Source organism: Danio rerio, chromosome 17 (assembly GCF_052040795.2).
Source record: "Danio rerio strain M-AB ecotype USA chromosome 17, GRCz13ab, whole genome shotgun sequence".
Lineage (NCBI taxonomy): Eukaryota > Metazoa > Chordata > Actinopteri > Cypriniformes > Danionidae > Danio > Danio rerio.
The window spans coordinates 48,479,140-48,501,818 of NC_141037.1; the positions used below are offsets into that span (position 1 = coordinate 48,479,140).

Below are 22,679 nucleotides of genomic sequence, written 5' to 3' on the forward strand. Positions count from 1 at the left end.
ATAAATTAAGAAATTGTTCAAGCCTGTAAAATCATACTTTAAAAGACTTACAATAGCTCCCAAAGGTGCTTCAGTGAAGTATTGAGCAAAATCTGTGAATAGTTTAATATGGGGTTTATTTGTTTGTTTGTTTGTTTTTTGATAAATTAACAAAGATCAATGAATATATTTCTTAAACAAATTTCACATTGTCTTTATTGGGCTATTGTTTGTTGATTTTAAAGGAAAAAAATGAATTTATCCATTTTAGGCGGTAACTTAAAATAAATAAAAATAAAATAACACAGTGAATACTTTCTGGACGCACTGTATATTGGGTCAAGTTTAAAAAAAAACTGTTAAATACCCCAAATTCACTGTAGATTACATAATCATAAAATTAAAACAGACAAATAAATTGTGTATTTAATCATGTTTAATTTATCTCTATCTTCAGTCAATTTACTGATGTTATAGAACTGAATAGACTTTATCTAGAATCTATGTGTAAATGAGGGGACTCAAATGAGCTTTGCTGGTTCAGCCAATGTCAAAAATTTGTTGAGATAAATTTTGGTTTGTTTGGCACGCACAGCACCCTCACTGATTTTCAAATGTTCAAGCTTGTAACTGCTCACAATTCACTGACATTTAAATGCTGATTGTTATCAGGAAATCCTTAATTTACTTCTGTGATTTGATTAAGGGTCATATGGCATTAACAACACAAGGGTAATTATGACTTATTTTTTGGTGAATCTACAAGAATAGCCACATTTACTGCATTTAAATTGATAATTGGAGCATGTAGTGTAAAGCATGAAAGACATCAATTCTGATTCCATTTTTAATGGAAAATGTAAAACATCTCTTTAACTTCAATGTACATACAGTAGCAAACAACACATACAGCAAATAAAGCACACCATGTTATATAAAATCATAATTAATATATATATTTATATATGTATATTCTGCTATTTACATATTACATTTAAGCTGAAAATGTCACAATATCTTTGTTCAAACCAACACAGAATAAATGGGAATTGTTTGAATATTCTTCCTCTGTCGGCACAGTGAATATTTGCCAAACTGTAAATAATTTAATGTTGCTTTAACATAATAGAAGCTGTCAGTTTGGCAGCTGCTGATGTGATGGAATGCTGCTGCGAATGTGTTCAATCCTCTCCAACCGTCCAAAACACAGCATGACGGTTTGCTGGACACTTTCTGCAGTGCAAGAACTACCGATAAAGAACATGTCATGAATCATTATCGCCCTTGAAAAAACACATATTTGCCAATGTCCTCCTTTCCAATAGTTTTCATGACCTTCTGTGTGTGCGGCGAGTGGAAGTGATGAGCTTTGAAGTTCATTGCACCTGTCTGGAGTGCACAGTGTTCTGCTTTCATCTCTACATGTTTGTCATACCTCACTTCCTGTCCATGCTGTTCAAACAAAGAGAACGTCGTAACATCACACAGGAAGTCACAGAGCCTTGCAGAGCAGCCTATTTTGTTGGTCTCAAGTCTAAGAACAGCAGTTCCTTCCTGGCGGATCTTGGGATTGTGTTTATGTTTTTGGGAGGAGATGCATTGTCAGGACTCCTCCTGTTTCACCTTCACTGTGCTCTCCTCCTTTAGATGCTTCCTCAGTGTGGCCACAGCATCTTTCACAGAGTGAAAAAAGATGTTCTTCACCTGAACAGTAGAGGAGGAAGAAAAGAAATTGTAGAATTAGATTTTGGAATCAATTTGTTTGTCCTGGACTGAAGTTTTGTAGCATGTTTCAGCCTTAAAAGAGCACTCCACTTTTTTGATGACTCCCCTAGAGTTAAACAAATGAGTTTTGCAGTTTTTACACGCTAAATGCAAAGTTGCTATTTCCTAGGTTCTAGGTTTCTAAATATGTCTAGGATCTATACTCACATTCTGGCGTAATAATCCAAGAACTTTCCTGCTGTACCATGGCTGAAGCAGGTGCAATAATATAAAAAAAACTAAAATTGTTCATCAATATAACCAATATTATCATAGTATCACACCAGACGCAGATGAAGCATTAAGCACGAGTGATTTACACGGAAGTCAAAGCAAAGACATGAATAGTTATCCTGCGGTGCTATTCGCGCAAATGAGATGATTCACATGAATAGTGACACAAATTGAACGTTTCGCATGTTTGACATTCTTAACATGCAAATCGCTCAATTTGGAATATCTGAACATTAGTGAACATTTAGCCTGCGTTAACCAATCAAGGGCTTGCTCTAGTGTAAGCTTCTGTCACCAGGCAGACAGAAGCCCGCCCATGACGCGAATCCTCATCAATTGTAAAGTGAATTGGACGCGCAAATGAAGTCAGTAAACTCAAAATGTTCACGTGTCTATTTAAGAGAAAATAGCCTGATTTATTCGAGCACGTCTGGTGTGAACGCTCTATTAGAGTTTTCCAGTTTAAATAGATTCAAATCAGTTCTGGATTGTCTCTCACAAATGCATGTTTTTATGCAGTGGATGCCCTTCAAGCCGCAAACCATCTCTGGGAAACATCCATACACAGTCACACTCATACACTACAGACAATTTAGTATACCTAATTTACCTATACCGCATGTCTTTGGACTGGGGGAAACCGGAGAACCCGGAGAAAACCCACGCGAACGCAGGGAGAACATGCAAATTCCACACAGAAATGTCAACTGACCCAGCCGAGGCTCGAACCAGTGACCTTCTTGCTGTAAGGCGACTGCACTACCTACTTCTCCACTGATCGTAATGCATAGAATCATCAATGGTTTTATTGACTCAAGATTTTCAGGTACTGCGTAATATTATTGTCCCTACTGCAGCGATGGTATGGTAGCAAAATTCCTTGACAAATATGTCAGAATGAAAGTATAGTTCCTAGACGTATCAATCAAGAAAATAGCAACCTTTCATTTTTTATCAGTCTTAGTAGATGATGTAACTACAGAAGAGTTTCACTTTAAGTAATACCATTATCAAAACTCTCTCCCAAGGTGCGGTTGTTTTTGAGAGAGATGCTAATGGTCTAATCCGATTTATCGATTTATGCTGAGCTAAAACTCAACTGTTTAATTCTAGGAGAGCCTATATGCAAAAAAGTGCAGTATTCTTTTAAAGATAAGGTAAAGGTAAACCAAAAATTTTAAAATCATTCACCATTTGCTCAACATCCTAAACTTTATGCATTTGTCTTTTTCTGATGAACACAAACCAAGATAATTTCAAAACATGTTGGAAACCAGTAGCCATTGGTGGGCAATTAAGAAGAAAAAAAAAACAGTTTCCAACATTCATCACTATATCATCTTTTAGGTGTGGAATAAGTTGAGTATGAGTAAATTAGGACGACTTCCAGTTTTTGGTGAATTAACCCTTTAGGTCAGAATTAAGGATAGAGTAAAGTGAAAATGCTGTGAGACAGAACAATCAAAGTATTTGGTTGGTGTTATGTGGAGCATGATTTTCAGCCAATGTCTCTGGGTTTTCCAGCTTAACCACGTTTAAGGAGCCCCCCTAAAGTCTACATATTTTCATGTTATCTTAATCAAACACACCTAGAAAATTAACCACATTAGTGGAAAGTCCAATACTTGAAACAAGTGTGCCAGATAAAGATGACATGCAAAATGTGTAGTATTGAGGGACCACAGAGTTTCAATGATCAACAGAACAGGTAACACTAGGCAGATGACATACCTGGAGTTTGTCTTCATAGTTCATTAGGTCTCTGAGAGGGCGGAGCTCTTGGGTCAGATAATAGGAGTTGTGCGCATGTTCAGGGGACACGAAGTCCACATTCACTTGGATGCAACTGTGCAGATTCATTACCTAAAACACATCGTGAAATACTGAATTCCTAAAGGAGTGACCGCTATAATAAAGCAGCTTTTCATCATCAGGAGGCTCTGTGCACATTGCACATACGAAAGTCAATGCTGTTGAGACTGAAGTCCACTAGGTGGTACTGTGCATTTGTTGAACCTGTCCATCTGCGCTTGAGTGTACTTTGAAAGCTGCATGGCTGCAGCTGTGTGCGAGATGGAGTGGAACCAAGCATATCAACTAGCATACCTAGACTTTAGGAGGATGTAGCTTGCAATGTGAGTGAGGTACTATACCTGGTGCAGAGCTCCAGCAGGGATGATAACAGCATCTCCGTGGAACTGGAGTAGTGTGCGACTCTCTACGCCATACTCGTCCTGTAACCTCTGCCGCAACCTGGGGCTCAGATACCAGCCGCCCTCACGCAGCGGGTCGGCATCACTGTCCCACTCGGAGTCTGAGTCAGTCTCTGGATCGGCCTCAGTGTGCTGCTCAGCAGCAACCTACACACATATACATGAATATCATATCCTCATTGACAGGAAGGAGGACTATTAAAGCAGCAATATCCCTCCGAGGTGTTTAGTGATCTAATGTCATGTTTTAGAAGTATGTACAAGAATGTACAACAATAAAGGGCCCAGGACTTTATCTTGGTTAAACTGGACAACTCATCCCTTACCAATAGGCATCAGGATGATCTAGAAATGTAGTACCTTGTGTAAAAACTCCTGGATCTTTTGTAGATCTTTGCTCATGTAGATGTGCCACAGAGCGCCCGGTGTCTCATTAGGATCTTTCAGTCGTTTCTTCACGCTTTCATCCAGAACTTCCTCCTCCAAGAGCTTCAATACACCTAACACAGAGTTTAACAACCGAATTTGAAAGACATGTTATGGTTCACAATATTCTTTTACAAACTCATGTGGTGGCATTTAAAGGAAACCAATCAAATTTACATTTGAGCAATTTCCTCTATTGCACAAATGGCAAATCTCAACTGTGAGGATAATGATTGTTATGTGTCCAAGTCCACTTCTCTTACTGTACCAAGCAATTCACTTAACTGTTAGATAATGGACTTGCAAACATATTAAGGTCAAATCAATATTTTCAAGGAAAACATAAGCTATTTACAATCTTGTCTCACGTTTACTTGCCAGTACCTGCTTTGGATGAGGCTCCGTTTCCTTTGGCCACCCCAACATATACCAGAATGCTCATAGTGTCAGAGATTTCAACATGTAGATTACTGGTTCCGAAATCTTGCTCTGGACACGCTGTAACACCTGAATAAACAAAGGAACATGAGGCCCATTGCATAACAAACGGATAACAGCACTGTCAGTGGCTGCGGGAAAGAAAGAATACCGTGGGCACAGCAGAGGCGAGGACCAAGGTCGGGTCGAATGAAGAATGAGGGCAGATGAGAGGCCAGGTTCAGATGAGCCTCTGGGTCTGTGTACTCTGGTACTGGCAAAAACTTCATCACATCGTGATATCTGAGATGAAAGAAAACATTATATCATCAAATTCATGATATTCAAAAGTGCATATAATGGGGTAAATTTTTAAGGCAATAATGTTATTAAAAATGGAGGAGATATTTCTTTGCAATTGTCAAAATGATCTACGATCACAATTACCTTGAGTATTATGGATTCTACACCACTTTGTAAATACAAACATGTATTCTTCTGGACAAAGTCTTGTAGTCTGCCATTGTTGTTTTGGCTGCCTATACATAGACTGAACACATAATATGTATGCACTAGATATGATCGTTTTCACAATTTATGTTTTTGCAGTTAGTTTTTTTTAAAACTCGCCCTTTAAAATCCTTTTTCTAGAGACTATAAATACTGTTGTTGTATAATGAACGACTACAGTGTGAGAAAAGCAAGGACCAACCAATCATTCATTAATCTGAAGTCATTTTTCACAGGGAATCTATTTCTCTATTGGAAAAACATTGCATATTTCCTGCCATCTCTTACTGCATTGTCTGAGTTCAAGGCTTGAGTAGAGGTGTATTCAAATAGTGGAAACAGTGTATTCAAATTGAGAAGGCATTAGCAGTACAAAGTGCCGTTTTATGCAAATTCTGGTGAGGTCTGAAAGACAACATATGCTTCAAATGGTTCCAAGGGCAGCAGTACCTGGCAGGCATGAGGGCCAGAAACTCCTCCCCTGATGGCCAGTCTTTCAGTCTATACACCACTGACTCTCCTTTACCAGATTTCGGCCTCTCTGTCAGTCATACACACAAGCATGCAAATAACGTTAAGAGTCAAACGGCAAAATCATATGCAGCAAATTAAAAATGATGAGCGCAGAATTGCTAAACTGGATCACTCACTTGAGGCATCTTCAAAACCATCCCAGAACTCCTTGACTTTGGAGTTGGTGATGCTCCCGTCTCGGCAGTTGTAGAGGTCACTGTGGAGGCTGGAGAACTCACGGCTGAAGTTCTCGGGCTTCCACAAATTTGCGTTCAGACTCTTGTGCAATCCAGACACCAGTACTGGCTATTGAAGAGACATCCCGACAACACATCATATGCAGCATTATATTTTAAATGAACATTTTATGTCATACAAGAAGCCATTTCTTATCAATGATAACAAAATTTTCGAGCAATGGCAACTTTGGGTTATTCATTCTGTATCAAAAACTAATGTTTCCTAATACTTATTTCACTTTAAGGGTGTTTTGCTTCTCCCTGGTATCTGTAGATATATAGTTAATACTCCACTAGTGGGAGCAATACAAACCTGCTCTTGTGTCCAGTTCTCTTTGAACAGCCTTTGGTTGCCTTGGTGACGGTGATCTTTGAGCCAAAGCAGTCGGTGATTTCCCAACCAATCATAAGGTGCAGTGGCATGGGGATTAGCCAATGTGCTTTCATCAAGCTTTACTCCATCTGGCCGCTGCCCCGCCTCCTCCTCAGGCAGCGAATCCTGTTTGAGCTCTGCCTTGGCCATCTTTGTAGCGGGAATCTTATTTTCTACTACAGAAGCAATAATGTCATCCAGGATGTTGGGTACGCGAGTGTTTTGGGTTACCTAGCGAATTAAGCATGAAGAGTGATTATTAGAAAAGATTTTAGCTGTCAGTATGCTACAGTGGTGATCAAAATTAGTGATTAATCTACAATTTCCTAAAGTTCAGTCACAGATTAATCCTATTTGAGGTATTCATAATGGTAGGGTTAGGTTACGGTAGTAAAATATCTGTTTTAAAAGCATATTTCAATGGTTACAAATATTCTGAAGTACATATACACTCATTGACCACATTATTAGGTACACCTGTCCAACGTGGCATGGTTGTTGGTGCCAGATGGGCTGGTCTGAGTATTTTAGAAACTGCTGATCTACTGGTATTTTCACACATAATCATCTCTAGGGTTTACAGAGAATGGTCCGAAAAATAGAAAATATACAGTGAGTGTCAGTTCTGTGGGCACAAATGCCTTGTTGATGCCAGAGCAGAGCAGAACCAGACTGGTTTTGATAGAAAGACAACAGTAATTCAAATAACCACTCGTTACTTAAGGTATGCAGAAGAGCATCTCTGAACGCACAACACGTCAAACCTTGAGGCGGATGGGCTAGATCTGCAGAAGACCACACCAGGTGCTACTCTTGTCAGCTAAGAACTGGAAACTGAGACTACAATTGGCACAGGCTCACCAAAACTGGACAATAGAAAATTGAAAAAACGCTGCCTGGTCTGATAAGTCTTGTTTTCTGCTGTGACATTCAGATGGTTGGTCAGAATTTTGCATCAACAACATGAAAGCTTGGATCCATCCTGCCTTGTATCAACAGTTCAGGCTGGTGGTGGTGGTGTAATGGTTATTTAATGGCACACTTTGGGCCTATTAGTAGCAATTGAGCATCGTGTGAATGCCACAGCCTACCTGAGTATTGTTGCTGACCATGTCCATCCCTTTATGACCACAGTGTACTCATCTTCTGATGGTTACTTCCAGCAGGATAACGCACCATGTCATAAAGCGTGAATCATCTCTGACTGGTTTCTTGAACATTCACTATACTCAAACGGCCTACAAAGTCACCAGATCTCAATCCAATAGAGCACCCTTGTGATAGGGTGAAAAATCTGCAGTAACAGTATGATGCCATCATGTCAACATGGACTAAAATCTCTGAGGAATATTTCCAGTACCTTGTTGAATCTATGGCATGAAGGATTAAGGCATTTTTGAAGGCTGCAAAAGGGGGTTCAACCCGGTACTACTAAGGTGTACCTGATAAAGTGGCCATTGAATGTAACTTAAAAGTCATCTTTTAATAAGAACAGCAATCAAAATTAAAGCGCACACTCTCAGATTTGTCCCACTTTTTGGATGGCACCTTCAATCTGGCACCTTTTTTTAACAGCCGACTTAACTTCACAGTTTTCACTGACTTTGCAGGATAGTGATCCAGTCTAAAGTGACTGTAAACCTCAGCAGTTTGTCCATATGAAGGTTAAAGGGATGACACGGCTCAGTCAAAGCAAGAGAAATTTGTCTTTCCGAATTTGTGATTTATGGAATGTTGCAGTTTTACAATGTCACAATCTCATTCAAGTCCCTCAAAATGTCTTGTCATCCATGAAAGACAAATACTTGAGTGGTCAGTATAATGTGGAGAATCTCAATGGGTTCAACATTGCAGCAACAGAATTGTTCAACAGTTCAGCACTGAAATACAGTTCAATGCATGAAGTAGACAATACATAAAGCGTGTTTAATTGATCTGGTATCATTTAATACAATTTTTTATTATTATTACTTGATTATTATGAAAATTGTGCCCTTTTTGCAGTATTACGTTAAAAGATCAGACAAAGACAAAACCTGCCCACAGACCGTCACTCACAAGAGAAGTGGTTGAAAGTTGAAAGTGGACAAAAGAGACACATTTATGTAGTAATGCATCTCCTTTGTCCACTAGTGATTTGACTGAAAAATACAATCTCAAATCTCAATACCTGGTGCAAACACAGCTACATGGCAGAGTGAATGCAAATGTTTATCAGAAGCTCCTTCATCAACACCAGGGTTTCCTTCTCTGAATTCATTAGCCAGAAATTTGATCTCCACTTCACATTTTTATATGAACAAGAATGTATATATCAAACCTGTTCAGAAAAGTTGTAGACTGGTGCAAAGGCACCTCCTGCAGATCCAAGGCGTAACTTCCCAGCAGTGGACGTCAAAAGGTCACGCAATGTTGATCCCTGTTCAGGGCTTGTGGACTTCTTACTCTGGGCTTCCACACCATCACATTCTGCCTTTTCTGGATAATGCGAGAAAACAGCATATTAAAGCACTTTAGAATACACTATGTGGAGGATATAATTGAGATTTCACGGTGGACAGGGCTGGCTGCATGTTGTGAAAAATATCTTAGCGTATTATTGCGCATTACTTCTGTCATTACCTCTTCTCTCAGTGTGCGCTCTCAGTGTGACGTGCTGTGAGTTCTTCTGCTGATCTGAGATCTGCCGACTATTCAGGTCACTTTGATCTGTGTCTGAAAGCTGATGTCACACCAAACATGTTCATTAAATGTCATTCATGTGGAGCTTGAAATGCATCTAATAATTCCAGTAGACTCCCAGGAAATGAATAAACTAATAAACTGAATCCCTTGAAAGCAATGTATAGGAGCATCTGCCAGTGCATAAATGTAAATGTGACTTGACATGAAATAAAAAAAACTAAGAGTCTTACCGGTGAGAGTCCGTTGGTAGTGGCCATGGATTTGGTTTCAGTGCCAGGACGTTGGGAAGAGATTGCAAACTTTTCTTTCAAAGAGTGCAAAGAGTTCTGCATGTCCGCCAACACTTGTGGACAAATGACAATGCATTGCTTATTACTACAAGGTTCCCAGTCAGAGAAGAACAGGATGTGACTTTTATTTACGTTAAGTAGATGAATCAATGCCTACCTGAGTCAGGGACAATCTGAGTAGGCATGAGGTTCTTCAGGTCATGGGGCTGATTCTTCACACATCTGACCCAAACATACAGCTCCTTATCTGAATGATAAAATAAGAAAAAATGACAAATTGTGTGGATTTGAGACAAACCAATAAAATCTGATGGATAGAGTAAGAAATATATTGTAATGTGGTATTTCTGTCCCAACAATAATTCCTTACATTTATAGAGCGCTTTTCTGGACACTCAAAGCACTTCATACATTTTGACGGGGAGATCTCCTCATCCACCACTAGTGTGCGGCATGTTTGCGCCTGACCACACACCACACACCACACACCAGCTGATTGGTGGAGAGGAGACAGAGTGATGAAGCCAATTGGGATGTCCCAGTGGGCAAATTTGTCCAGGATGCTGGGGTTAAACCCTTACCCTTTTTTGAAGGACATCCTGGGATTCTTAATGACCACAGAGAATAAGGACCTTGGTTTAACGTCTCATCTGGATAACAGCGCTCACTGAGCAGTATAGAGTCCCCTTCACTATACTGGGGTTTTAGGACCCACACAGACCGCAGGTTGAGCCCTCCCTGCTGGTCCCACAAACACCACTTCCGGCAGTGACTTAGTTTTGTTTTGTGGTCTCCTATTCAGGTGCTGACCAGGTGCAGCCCTGCTTAGCTTCAGAGGGCGACCATATGAAAGTTGCAAAGAGCTAGCTGCCGGCTGCATTTAACCATAAGAGATTAAAAAATCACCCAAAAAAATAAGATTTACTCACATTTTACTAACCCTTAAGTCAGTCCAAACACAGTCATAGTAGTTAAAGTAGTAATACGGCATTTTTAGGCATGGTGGAAACTGGTAGCGATTGACATTTATAGCAGGAGTAAAAATACTATGTCTAAGTCATTAGACTAAGTCATTGGCTACCAGCATCCAACATTCTTCTGCCTTCAAGACCAACTGTCTTGTGTGTAACGGAGGTAAGAAACTTGGCCAAACTGTCAAAGGTAAGTAAATTAAGGAAATGTTAATTTTTCAGATGAACTATCCCTCAGTTGACCTAATGGTCTACAATGGTTTATGAAAGCAAATCTCATCCCTTGTATCAATGTAGTTTTCTGAATGATTGTATTAATACAAAGTTAACAACATCTAAATAAGTGACTTTTTTTTTTAGCTTTTTATTTATGTGCTATTGCTCTGCCTTTTTTTTAAAGTGAACATTCATACGTTTCAAACCAAGCTCTTATTTATTATTTGGTCTTTCACATTGCAGACACCAATGAGCATTCACATTAACACTTTGTTTTGGATTGTCTACATGAAAATAGAAATCACATTATCAAGGTTGGTAACACAGCAGCTTAGTTGTTAGCACTGTTGCCTCACAGCAAAAAGGTTACTGGTTCTAGCCTCAGCTGAGTCAGTTAGCATTTTTGTGTGGAGTTTGCATGTTCTTCCCACGTTGGCTTGGGTTTTCTCCAGGTGCTCTGGTTTCCCCCACAGTCCAAAGACATGTGCTATAGGTGAATTGGATAAAATTAATTGGCCATAATGTATGGATGTTAATTAGAGTGTATGGATGTTTCCCAGTATTGGGTTGCAGCTAGAAGGGTATCCATTGTGTAAAACATATGCTGGATAAGTTGGCAGTTCATTCACTGTGTGTGACCCCTGATGAATAAAGGGACTAAGCCGAAGGAAAATCCGAAGGAATGAATTATTAAAGTTCTCATTTATGCTGAGTTTATTTTATTATATCAGCCTGCAACATGATATTTTTGTAACAAGGACACCCAGTGTGTGGTATTAATGCAAAGCCATTTGGCAAGTTAACCCAGGCATACATAAATAGCAAAACATGTGATCCCATGGCTCAATGGTGAAAAAAAGCATATGTCTAGGCCATAGATCTGCTTATTTTGGGGTCTTTGTGTCATGTTATGCAACTGTTTACGCTAAATCAAGTTTTGATGTTTCTATCGCTTTCTTGAGGGATTTTTGCATGCTTGTTTTTTTTTTTTTTTTTTGCAGCAGTGGTGTGTTATATTCTCACACTGCATGTCTGTAATCATGCTGGCAGTAGCAAGTTTCATTACTTGCTCTGCACCAATAATAAAAGCCGCAGCAGTAGAGTAGTAGATCTATGCTGCCAAGACTAATTAAATCAACAGTGCCGAATATTGAGAAATCAGAACCTGGAAATTAGTCTAAACAAACAATACCACTTTGGCTACCATAAACGCGGGAGTATTGTTACCATAGAAAAACATTTCCTCCATTGGCTAATTCTGCTTAGCAACACTCTCTTTTGAAAGTGGTGAATGGAAAAGCTGCTCTATTTCTATTTATCAATATGAAAGAACCTGGTATAATAGAACCGAAAAATTAAACCTTCAAATCTTTCTGTAAGAAACCAACATAAACCAGTTTGGACCAGTATTTAAGGTCATATTGTTCAAAGTTCTAAGAAATTCCATAGAGGTGGTCAATAGGTACAATTTAAAACCCATAGGGAAATGTGATGTATTTGCAAATAACCTTTGGCTTTCCTCTTCTCTCTGGCTTTATAGCAGTCCATGCAAACCACGAAGCCACATTTGTGACACGCCCAGTGCATGTTGAAGAGAGTCGCTTCACACGCATCACACATCTCCCTCACACCTCTCACTGCCCGCTTCCACATGATCTGAGCTGGAGAAAGACAAGACGGCAAGACAAGGTGAAGAAGACAAAATGACAAGCAATAAGAAACTGTGTCTGTCATTCCACACAAACGTACTGTCTTTCTTGACCCATGAGTATGCAGTGTCCTCTGTCTTTACGAGCCTGCAGAACTGGTCTCCGATGAACGTGAGGATGGATTTTGACATCTCAAGGTCCATCTCTCTCCTCTTCTTGTCTTCCTCGTCCTCTGTGCTGCCCGTCCACACCGTAACCGCCTCCTCATCCGTGTGCTCAGACACCGAAAACCCATCCACGCGGATAACGCCATTCTTACTGTATGACAGGCTGAAGAGACAGTAGGAAGATTGTCTAAGAACAGTGGAGTTCCTTCTGACATCTGTCATGAAAACAGATCTACTTGCTTTTATTGGATATTAACAAATCAAGTTGAACTTCGCTTTACTTTATTAGAATTGAATAAACCACTGGTTGACCAAAGCGAGAGTTCAAATGTAGAGCAAAACATCAACTAAGAACTAACCGTCGGAAATAGTAGAATCTGCAAAACACAGGTGAGAGGGTAGGCTCCTGTGCCTTACGCGAGCGATCCAGACGACACTCTCGGCACTTCTGCACATTTGCCCCAATCTCTGCACAGGAGTCGTCCTGTAAGAAAGCTTCTCCAGTTTGCTTGAGCTTTCTCACCTTCCTCCAGTCTTTCAGCACAGAGCGAGGAATGCCATCTAGGAGCAAAATAGCATAGCTGAGCTCAATACGCATTTGTATTCTCGGCAACAGTTTGAATATGCATGATTTTGGATTGCACAGCCTTGATTCCCTCTCCTGAATAATACTGTGAAACTGAGACTCGATTACATTTTGCCAATGACACACAGCATGTGTAATTGTTCTGCCAGTCAATCTTAAACAGCTTGCTTAAAAAAGAGCTGCTAAAGAGCACAACCCTGAATACTCCAAATGTATATTATGTTCCTATTCACTTTTTCCAGAGGCATTCATGAAAAATCTTCAATAAAGACCTACTGGTTCACTCACAACATTACATTTTATTTTAAGCAAGAAAAGGGAAAGGCTGAAAGCTATTCATGCTGTTATATGGTGTTGTTCCCTAATGTGAATATTAGTAAGAGTTTTATCTTAATCAGGTGGAAAAACTCACTGCTGTTAGCAATCCTCTGTGGCTTATCCTTTGCACTCTGCAAAGTTCCATTGGCTTTGGCCTCTTCCTCTTCTTCCTCCTCCTCTACTTTCTTCTTCTGGCTGTTATTCTGTTTTATTTTAAACGAGGTCTTAGGCTGCCGTTTGAACCTTCGTCTTGATTCACCATTTTCGCTCTCATTTCCTGAGTCTCCTCCAGTCTCGCTGTCACTGTTGGACTCTAATGGCCGTTTCTCGGCTCGCTTCTCCCTCTCTGTCTTCATATGTCCCAGGTTAGAATGTTTTTCAGTGGATTTCTTATCCTCCACAATGGATTCCTTAGCTTCCAGCTTGCAGTTTTTGTCTAAGACAGGTTTAACATTATCCAGCAGGAAAGACTTTTTGCCTGTTGTCACTGGTTTCTCATCGGCTTTTACAGATTTTTTGTCTTCTGAACAGATCGTAGTAGCAATACTATTAGATTTCCTTGTCTCTTGTGTAGGCTTCTTCTTCAATATTTTGGGCTTTTTGCTGTCAAGTGAGTTTTTGTCCTCCAAATTGTCCATCAGTCCATTCACTTCCTGCTTGGCTGGTATATAGGTGCTTGTGTTCGTCAGAATTACAGCAGACTTAGTACCATCTAGTGTTTGGGAGTCCGTACTGCCTCTATCTTGCTCAGAATGGCGGGTCAGCCAGGCTTTTTTAAGTTTATGGTAATTGTTCTGACCGGATTGAGCTGATTGGTTGATTATTGTTGATCCAGCTGTATACCCATTGGTTGGCGAACCTTGTTTGTCTGTTGGTGCAGGGCAGGAAGTCCCTGATGCCAGAGATTCAGAAGTGCTAGTGTTGAATACAGGCTCTTTTTCTCTTTCTAAAACATGTGCAGAACACACGGTGTGGGTAGTGAGTGCAGTAAGAGACTCAAAATGACTTTCTGAGAGGTGAGAGTTATTGGTCATAGCATTCAAAGGATATGTAGTGTGTTGAGGCTGAATTGTATGTGTGTTAGCTCTAGAGATAGCAGCAGTTAGTCCAGCTCTGTGTTTTTTCAAATGAGGGAAGTCTCTTGTAGTGCAGTAAGAAGATGAAGAGGGCTCCGTCTTTGGTTGAATGGCTCCACTGTCTCTCTTCTTGCATTGCTCTGCAATTAGGTCTATTTTAGAATGTGAGGCATTCATGTTGGTTAAGGGGTGTGTCACTCCATGACTCGGATGAGCTGTGTTAATTAGCTTCATTGTCATGTTTATGGGAGTACTGAGATCTTCCTTTTGAGTTGTCATGTTGATTGGATGGACAGTATCCAGAGGGGTCCACAGGACACCTCTCTTATGCTGAACATTGCCCTCCTTAGACTTTAAGTTGGACATGCTTTCCAATGGCCTTATGGGGCTGCAATGCATCTGTGAAACTGAGCTGTCAGACACTGTGTAATTTATTATTGTATGGGTGTGGCTTGTTGGACGCACAATAACTGATGCAGTAGCCACCTGTGGTTTGACAACGCCGCCATTTTTTGTGTGCCCACCAACATTCTCTCTGCCATATATGACTCCTCCCCACTGAGTATTGAAGGCCTGTGATGACATTGCTGCTTTTTCCGGCATATGTCTTTTCCCGTCTAAGGCAACATGTTTGAATTCAGGCAACAGGGTAGGTGGCCTCTGTTGTTTCTGTCCTTTTTCAGACAAGCTCATTGGTTGAATGGGTGTGAGGGTTGGTGGTGACAACCTGCCATTTCCAGAGTCTTTAGAAACCACAGTGGTTGGTGCTGGAGGGTGGAATATAGGGGCGCGGTGGAGTAAAGGCACACTGCGGGAAGAAGAGGAGACAGAAATGATAGAAGAGCCTGGCCCTCTTCTCTCCACACTTGCCATCTCTACTGCATACATGGAAGATGCTTTATGAACAAGTTTCTCTGTGATCTTTCCTAGCAGACCTTCTTCTTTCTCGTGTTGACGTTTGACAAGAGGAGGAGGTTGGGCTCTCATAGAGACCTGTGAACTAGAGGTTAACACAGGGGCAACAGAGTTGCTGGCACTCAGCCTCTCATAGAGCTCTTTGCTGGCTGGCACTTTGCGCTGTGGAGGCCTGTTCTCCACACTGTTAGACAGAGATGCATAGTAGCTGCTTGGAGTGAGGGTTGGGGATGGATGGGCCGATTGTGGCCGGGGAGGTAGAGCATGTCTAAATGCATGCACATCTCTCTCTCTGTCCCTGTCTTTTTCTCTGTCCAATTCTATCTCCCTCTCCTTAGAAGGAAGAGCAGGTGTTGGGCTTCTAGGGTATCGGGGTTCCCTATCTGATCCCAGTTTAGCAGTAAATGGTGCCACCTCACTGCTTTCTAGAAGAATGCGCCGGTTCTCTTCCTGGTAGCTGTTGGGTCTGTCACCTGTGAGATCATAAACAACAAGTGGCTGTTTGGTTTGACTTGGGGGGGACTCAAGGGCAACTGGGCTGTAAGTCTGCCCATTTTTGCCCATTGATGTGCGAATGCGCTCCAGGTCAGACTTGAGGTGAGAGTGGATGAATGTGCTCTCAGCTATGCCTCTTCTGTCCAGCTCTCTGGTAACAAGAACATCAAAAATGAATGCAGAAGAGTTTATTGCAAGTAAAAGATATAACTGATGACAGACCAATTTAATTGAAAATTTATTAACACAATTAATGCACACGCCAGTTTGGTAGTGTCAATTTTATTAATTCAATGGTCAAGTTAGCCTGACCCAATAGTTGAACTTGAAACTTACTCTGTGGTTTTGGAGGATGGTGTGCAATGTTGACTGCTTCTAGATGCCCTTTGAGGGTCTGCACTGGAGGGACGGATGGGCAGTGGGGGTTGTAAACCTTGACCATCTGCATTATTAACAGGGGTGGGCTGAGAAAGCCAGTGGCTTGGAGTGTTCTGTTACCACAGAAAAAAAAACATACTGAGTTTGACGTAGATTTATAGGACCAGTTTTATTTGATTTAGAGAACAATTTACATTTACCAAAAAGATATCAAAGCTTAGGGAGGATAAATAAAATTAAACACAATCTGCAAGGACATAAGTCAATCCCCTTCTACACTGGAGAACTCTTCGAACATACACAAATTGTGAAACACAACCTTGTTTATATATCTATAATACATGTAAAGATAAATATTGGTTTACATACAACTGAACTTTTTTCAGCACTCGCTGTAGCTTCCTTTTTCATTTTCCTATTCCCTATTATCCTCTCCTTCTCAATTCAGGGTGTCACAATTCAAATTCAGTATACTTTCCTAATACCATAACTTGCTTCTTGGTTCTTTATCTCAGCTTATATATTGATAAATTAGAGATGCAGTTAGTGTTGGCGATTTGGCACTGTTCTGGAAAAGACTCCACATGCCTGTCTGTGCAGCCATGCATGGATAGAGCGGGGGGAGCATCAGCAAGTCAAACCCCCAAAGGGGTAACAGAACAGGTTCAAAAATAATGCATAAACAATTACAATATGCGTTAATGTAAATGCAAAAATATGAGGCGGATTACCATGTACTTTGGCTAAATACCCAAGTTAGAAGTCAGGAGCTAGAAGGACTTGAGGAAGGAGGAGGAAAATTAGAATTGGTGTGCAGCCAAGCATTGAAGAAGGACTGGATGTATGTATTTTAAAAGACAGCTGTGATAATGTGATTTGACTGGATTTGTACACATCATGAACAGCTGACCATCAGCTTATGGAAGCTTGACTGATATATCCTGCCAGAACTAATGTGAAGCTTGATATTCAGGATAATACCCACTATATCTATAGCAGAATTAGCAGAAGTGGAGCTCAGTTACATTGTGCACACCACAGTGGACATGCTCAGCTTTGTCTTCCCCATGACAATCTGAGGTTTTGCTATAATTTCTTAAATACCAAAATAACTACACAAATATTATCATCTGTAAAGACACCACAAGGAATAACACAAAGCATGTGCTAAAGGCAAAACTTAACTACGTTTCAGTGTCTGCAAACCATCTAAAATGTACTTAAACATCCAAAATAATCTTGATTACATTTATGTGACTGTCTGTATTCTACTCATTCGCCAAACCCCTTGTCATATGTAGGGTTACTAAGTGAAGTGAGTATTGTAAAGAATGGTTAACAATACTTGAAATTGGTCCTCTTCATTTGACCCATCCAAGTGCACACACACAATAAGAGTGAGAAGTTAAAACACACACACACACACACACACACACACACACACACACACACACACACACACACACACACACACACACACACACACACACACACACACACACACACACACACACACACACACACACAGCTTCCAGCAAAATGGGATCAGTGTCTTGCTCAAGGGCATCTAAGTTGTTGGTGTTAAAGATGGTTTATTGAAGTATCTTTAATTCCCGCTAGTTCTGAGATAAAAAGACTGAACCCCAAACCATTATATAAACTGAGACTGTGTTCTGAGAAACACCATGGGTAGATAAGTATACTCAGAGCCTGCATACAGAGACCCATCTAAAACAACAGTGTTAAATTCAGTTCTTCTGCATGTATTTGTATTTGGAGAAAACGAGAGTACATGGAATAATACAGCAAATATGTCAGCTGGCAATTGCCTCCGGCTAAACTAGGATTTAGGAACAGGGACCTTCTCAAGAGGCTAAAGTGCTTATAAGTGAACACACTAAACCTAGGACCCCACACAGCTTTAACCAGGATTAACATCTTTCTTGACTGGCTCCAGGATCTAGGATGTGCATGTTAATAATCTGTAAGGATACTTACCCTCCTCACACTACTGTCAGAGATGGTAGCATGATCTTGGTGTGTCCATTTGGATGGTTGCAGTCCCAGTCCAGGATAGCTGTGGCCTCCATTGGGGAAAGGAGGCCACAGGAGGGGATAGAGGCCAAGGGAAGCCATAGGAGCTCCACCAGTGGTCTGGCCAAGGAGAGATGAGTTACCCGGGAGGGCTATTGGATGATGAGGGAGTCCTAGAGTTCCAATACGAGGATGTCCTGCCAAGAGTGTGGTAGATGGGGACAGTGCAGGCAGGAGGGATGGCAGGAGGTGGGGGTGAGGGATGGCTGAGTGTGGGGTTGTGCTCAGAGAGCAAAGGGGAGGCTGGGAGTGAAGTGCAATGGGTGAAAGGTGTGCAGAATGAGGTGAGGGACTCAGTAGCTTGCTGTGGGAGGAAGCAGTGGTGAGGCTAGGAGAGCTGGAGGAGGGAGAAGGTATCTTATGGTGCTGTTTTGGATTTGGGGGCGTGTGAGGAGGCTGGATATAGGTGGGGTTGGCCTCAAGCTCTGCTTTGACTAGTGCAGGGTCTCGGTAGATTTTGAACGGTTCCTTCCTGCCCACAATGAGAGGGCTTTTAGTTGACTTGTCTGGAGTGGGAGTGCGATTTGGTGTACGGGAAGGAGAATGTGTTGGCGTTCTGGATCGGTTTGGGTTTGGAGAAGGGGTCTTAATCACGACTGGAGTTGTGGAGCAGGTCTCTTTGGTTTTGGGTGCCATTTTAAGGCCACTAAGAATTCTGTCCATAGATTTAGGCAGAGGAGTACCCTCTTTCAGCATGCCCATCTCAGCCATACCCTCTTTCAGCTTCTGCCTGGACACCTCCCGAATGATCTGTGGTTTAGTTATGGTCTCAGGAGAACAGCAAGGACTTTCAGATCCATATTCTGTGTTTACAGTTGCTGGAGATTGGCTCCGTTTATAATCCCCATCCTCCTTTTTGTTGCAAGGTTTGACAGGACAGCAAGGCGGTTCTCCTCTTGGCTCCTCTTCTAAAGCGACTGGAGTGTCATTACTGGTGGTAATGGCCTCAGAATGGGGAAAGTCTGACCTCCTGACCTCTGATTGGTTAAACTCTGTCCCCCTAGCCTCTGCATGAGTGAACTCTGAACCTTTGACCTGTGAATCGTTCGTTGACATCTCACCCTCCGCTCTCTCACACTCCAGAGGTGATGCATGCAGCAGCACGCACGTGGTTTCCATAGAGACCAGCTGCTCACTCTCTTGGGACGCCAGTAGTGCAGAGACTGCCTCAGAGTCCTCCCGAGATGTCCCCTCACTCCTGTCCTCTATTTCTGTCATCCCTCCATTGCCTTTCTCATCTGATTTCCCAACACAAACAGCAGCAGCACACTCAAATGCCTCTGTGTTCCTAAATGCTCCATTGCAGGATGAACTACATGAATCAGATGGAGGAGTTTTGCCCAATATCTCAGTCTCTCCTAATTGGCTGGAGGAAAGTTTTCCACCTCTGTGGGAGGGGTGAACCTCACAATCCAATGGTCTCTTTGAAGTGTAACGCTGTTTCAGCTGTCTCTTTGATCCTAAATCTGAGGATGAATCTGGCACTCTGCAGCTGGAATTTTCAGAATCACTGTTCTCAGACAGGTCAGACACACTGCCCCCTTTCAGCCTCTTCAGCCCACATCTATTTCTCTGCTGGTCATCTTTCTCCTCATCTTCCTTCTTTCTTTTTCTCTCACAATGACTGTTTTTAGATTTGGAAGAATCTAGGTATACAAAAAAAGATCAACAATACTGAGGTAAAAGTTTGCACAGCACAATCTAAGATTCTCTGTAAAAACTTGAGAAAATCTGTATTCTTTATCAGTCTTATGACATAAATCTCAGTCACACTATTAGTAATTTTTACAGATAGTGCTTTTAACATCCTCATAATCATTATCTACAGCTCCAACTCACCTTTTCCCTCATCACTCCTCTTTTCCTCCCTCATTCCTTCTTTTTCATCTTTTTCCATGCTGCAGTTGTGTGTGCTTATTTCAGACTGGTGTTGCACTGGCTTGCATACCTTCAGCAGAGAAACGGAGTGTGTTTTTAAACTAGAGAATGAATGAGACTGGTGCCATGTATTTGAAAGCATGTTAAAGTCTGTACCTGGTCATTTGTTGTAGTGTTTGTTTTACTTCCTGTACCCTGGAAGCAGACGGTAAAGATGCAAGTAAGACACAAATAGCATACATTTTATTTGGCTAAAACCCAAATGTGGATATATCCTATATATCCAAATATACTTCTACCATGATGTATACTAATGCTGATTTGTTAAGAAAATATATATTATTAAACATTGATAAATATTTTTTATATCCAATTTCTTTTTCAGCAAATGCTTTGCCATACTTTAGGGAAATATCTTGTCTCAAAACTAGTATGTGCACACATACAAAACAAAAATCCCATTGTCTTTACTTACAAGACAAACCCTATTGATCTTGGTGATATGTGATTTGCGTTTTGAGTTGTCTCCTGTCATCGAGGATTGGGTGATCTCATCTAGTAACAACATCTGAACCAGTGATGGATCTATACTCACAATCTCTTGACCCTTTTGGGAAAAAAAACATTATACAAAACATGTTTTTTACATTAAATTAATAACACAGCAATGGCAGAAAAAAAGGTTTTTTACAATTACACCCCCCCCCCCCTCCTGGCCCCCTTGTGCACACCACTGATACACAGAATGGTATACATGTATGTTGATGTGGTCTCACCTGGTCAGTCATGACAGCTACGGTTCTGTTATTCTGCTCATAGTGTGTGATGACTCCTGACAGCCACTGGGTTTTGGACTCCTGTCTGAAAACTTTCACTCTCCGGCCTTTTACTGAACAGCCACCTGTTGCACAAAAGCAAACCTCACAAACGGCAAACCCCAACCATAGACCTAACAAAACACAATCCTCAAACCAACTTCAAGATCTTAAAACACTTGAATCTTTATTTATATAATGGTTATTTATAAAATCTGATTGGATTAGCCATAAAATAAATACTCAGTATTTATATTAATGCACTTAGTTATAAGTATTATTATTAATACAATTAAATGTTTGTCTAACATGGTTGCCTCTTATATTTCTGTTGTAACTCTTTTATTGCTATTAACATGATTTTTTATTACTACACACACTCAGATGTGATAAAAGCACTGTGATGCATGCAATTGTGTGTGTGTTTACCATCTTATAAAAATAGTTTGGTCCTGCCTAGATGAACAAACTGATGTCTTGGTCTGATTTAGTTAACATCAGTTCTATTTCTCAAAGTATACTTGGGCCTACAAAAGAGTGTGTGAATGAGCTGTCCCACAATCTCACAATGATGACTAATTTGCACAATTTCATATTATTACAAAGTAAAATCTATTTTTACATAGACAGATGATCAGCGTGACTGTAATTAAACAACTATTTTAGTTTGAGGGTAAATTATCCATTGTTATTACAGTCATGCACATTACTCAATATTCAAACTGCAATGAATCTTTTTTAATAGCTATGTTTCTATCCAAAACTTTGAATTAAATCAAAGTCAAAGAGAACGAAATCGTCACTTCCTGATAAATTAGCACCAAATATAAAATGAAAATCGGAATTTACTGTGGTACGAGAAACAGCTTGAATGTTTTCCTTAATTAATACAGGACTTGCACCTCTGAGGACAAATGCCGACATGAGACATGGAGAACAGATGCACTTGACTATTCTGGAGGTAATTAATAATATAATAACACTAATACCGAAACGGTTAAGGCTTTTTAAAAAGGACCAAAACAACATTTCAGATGTGTTAAAATCTGCTCAGTCTGCTGGTTTGTCCATTCACACATTTTTATCATCACATGATCTCTCATAACAAAATCACATGACTTAATGCGCATACTGGAATTTGTTCGGTAAAAGTGTTTCCAACGTAGTTTATGCACATCTTATCAAATAAAAAGTTTAACTGCTACTCAGTTATACACATATGTTATTTATGGACATTTTAAAAATGTATGTGCATTTTGGTGTTCCCATCAACAGTTTTTTTTTTATCCAAAATGCACATAAAAGTAGGTGAATAGAAACATAGCTAATGATGATACATAGCACGTAATCAGTAGCAGAGATTATCACCATCATTGCAAACAGTTTGTACTTTGTTATTCTTAGCTGCAATAATGCAGAAACATTCATTCACCGCACACGCTGCTGTTTTGGCTCGTTATGACAGAAACGCTGCTTAG

The 22,679-nt window shown here is 40.6% G+C and overlaps 2 protein-coding genes across 5 annotated transcripts in view; one reads left to right on the plus strand and one right to left on the minus strand.

Moving 5' to 3' along the window:
* nrbf2a (nuclear receptor binding factor 2a) overlaps positions 1 to 22,679 on the plus strand; it is a 34,547-nt gene that overhangs the window by 10,059 nt on the left and 1,809 nt on the right. For 2 of the 4 annotated variants that reach the window (XR_015512714.1, XR_015512715.1), the window contains exon 5: positions 22,095 to 22,162. The exons of 1 other annotated variant lie outside the window; for it this stretch is intronic. The gene's annotated coding sequence lies outside the window, so the exon portion shown is untranslated. Of the gene's footprint in view, positions 1 to 12,370; positions 13,522 to 22,094; positions 22,163 to 22,679 lie in introns of those variants that run through there. One more of the 4 variants, XR_015512713.1, reaches the window with a different exon arrangement.
* jmjd1ca (jumonji domain containing 1Ca) overlaps positions 813 to 22,679 on the minus strand; it is a 139,940-nt gene continuing 118,073 nt past the window's right edge. The window contains exons 5-27 of the mRNA XM_087291008.1: positions 21,163 to 21,287; positions 20,862 to 20,993; positions 20,543 to 20,581; positions 20,348 to 20,456; positions 18,413 to 20,154; positions 16,373 to 16,527; positions 13,645 to 16,187; positions 13,006 to 13,207; positions 12,580 to 12,809; positions 12,339 to 12,491; positions 9,801 to 9,890; positions 9,584 to 9,696; positions 9,291 to 9,390; positions 8,989 to 9,146; positions 6,609 to 6,899; positions 6,194 to 6,362; positions 5,994 to 6,084; positions 5,206 to 5,336; positions 5,001 to 5,123; positions 4,551 to 4,690; positions 4,131 to 4,337; positions 3,709 to 3,840; positions 813 to 1,683 (exon numbers count right to left, since the gene is read on the minus strand). Coding sequence (XP_087147134.1) covers positions 1,582 to 1,683; positions 3,709 to 3,840; positions 4,131 to 4,337; positions 4,551 to 4,690; positions 5,001 to 5,123; positions 5,206 to 5,336; positions 5,994 to 6,084; positions 6,194 to 6,362; positions 6,609 to 6,899; positions 8,989 to 9,146; positions 9,291 to 9,390; positions 9,584 to 9,696; positions 9,801 to 9,890; positions 12,339 to 12,491; positions 12,580 to 12,809; positions 13,006 to 13,207; positions 13,645 to 16,187; positions 16,373 to 16,527; positions 18,413 to 20,154; positions 20,348 to 20,456; positions 20,543 to 20,581; positions 20,862 to 20,993; positions 21,163 to 21,287 — 7,277 coding nt within the window. The 3' untranslated portion in view covers positions 813 to 1,581. The remainder of the gene's footprint in view (positions 1,684 to 3,708; positions 3,841 to 4,130; positions 4,338 to 4,550; positions 4,691 to 5,000; positions 5,124 to 5,205; positions 5,337 to 5,993; positions 6,085 to 6,193; positions 6,363 to 6,608; positions 6,900 to 8,988; positions 9,147 to 9,290; positions 9,391 to 9,583; positions 9,697 to 9,800; positions 9,891 to 12,338; positions 12,492 to 12,579; positions 12,810 to 13,005; positions 13,208 to 13,644; positions 16,188 to 16,372; positions 16,528 to 18,412; positions 20,155 to 20,347; positions 20,457 to 20,542; positions 20,582 to 20,861; positions 20,994 to 21,162; positions 21,288 to 22,679) is intronic.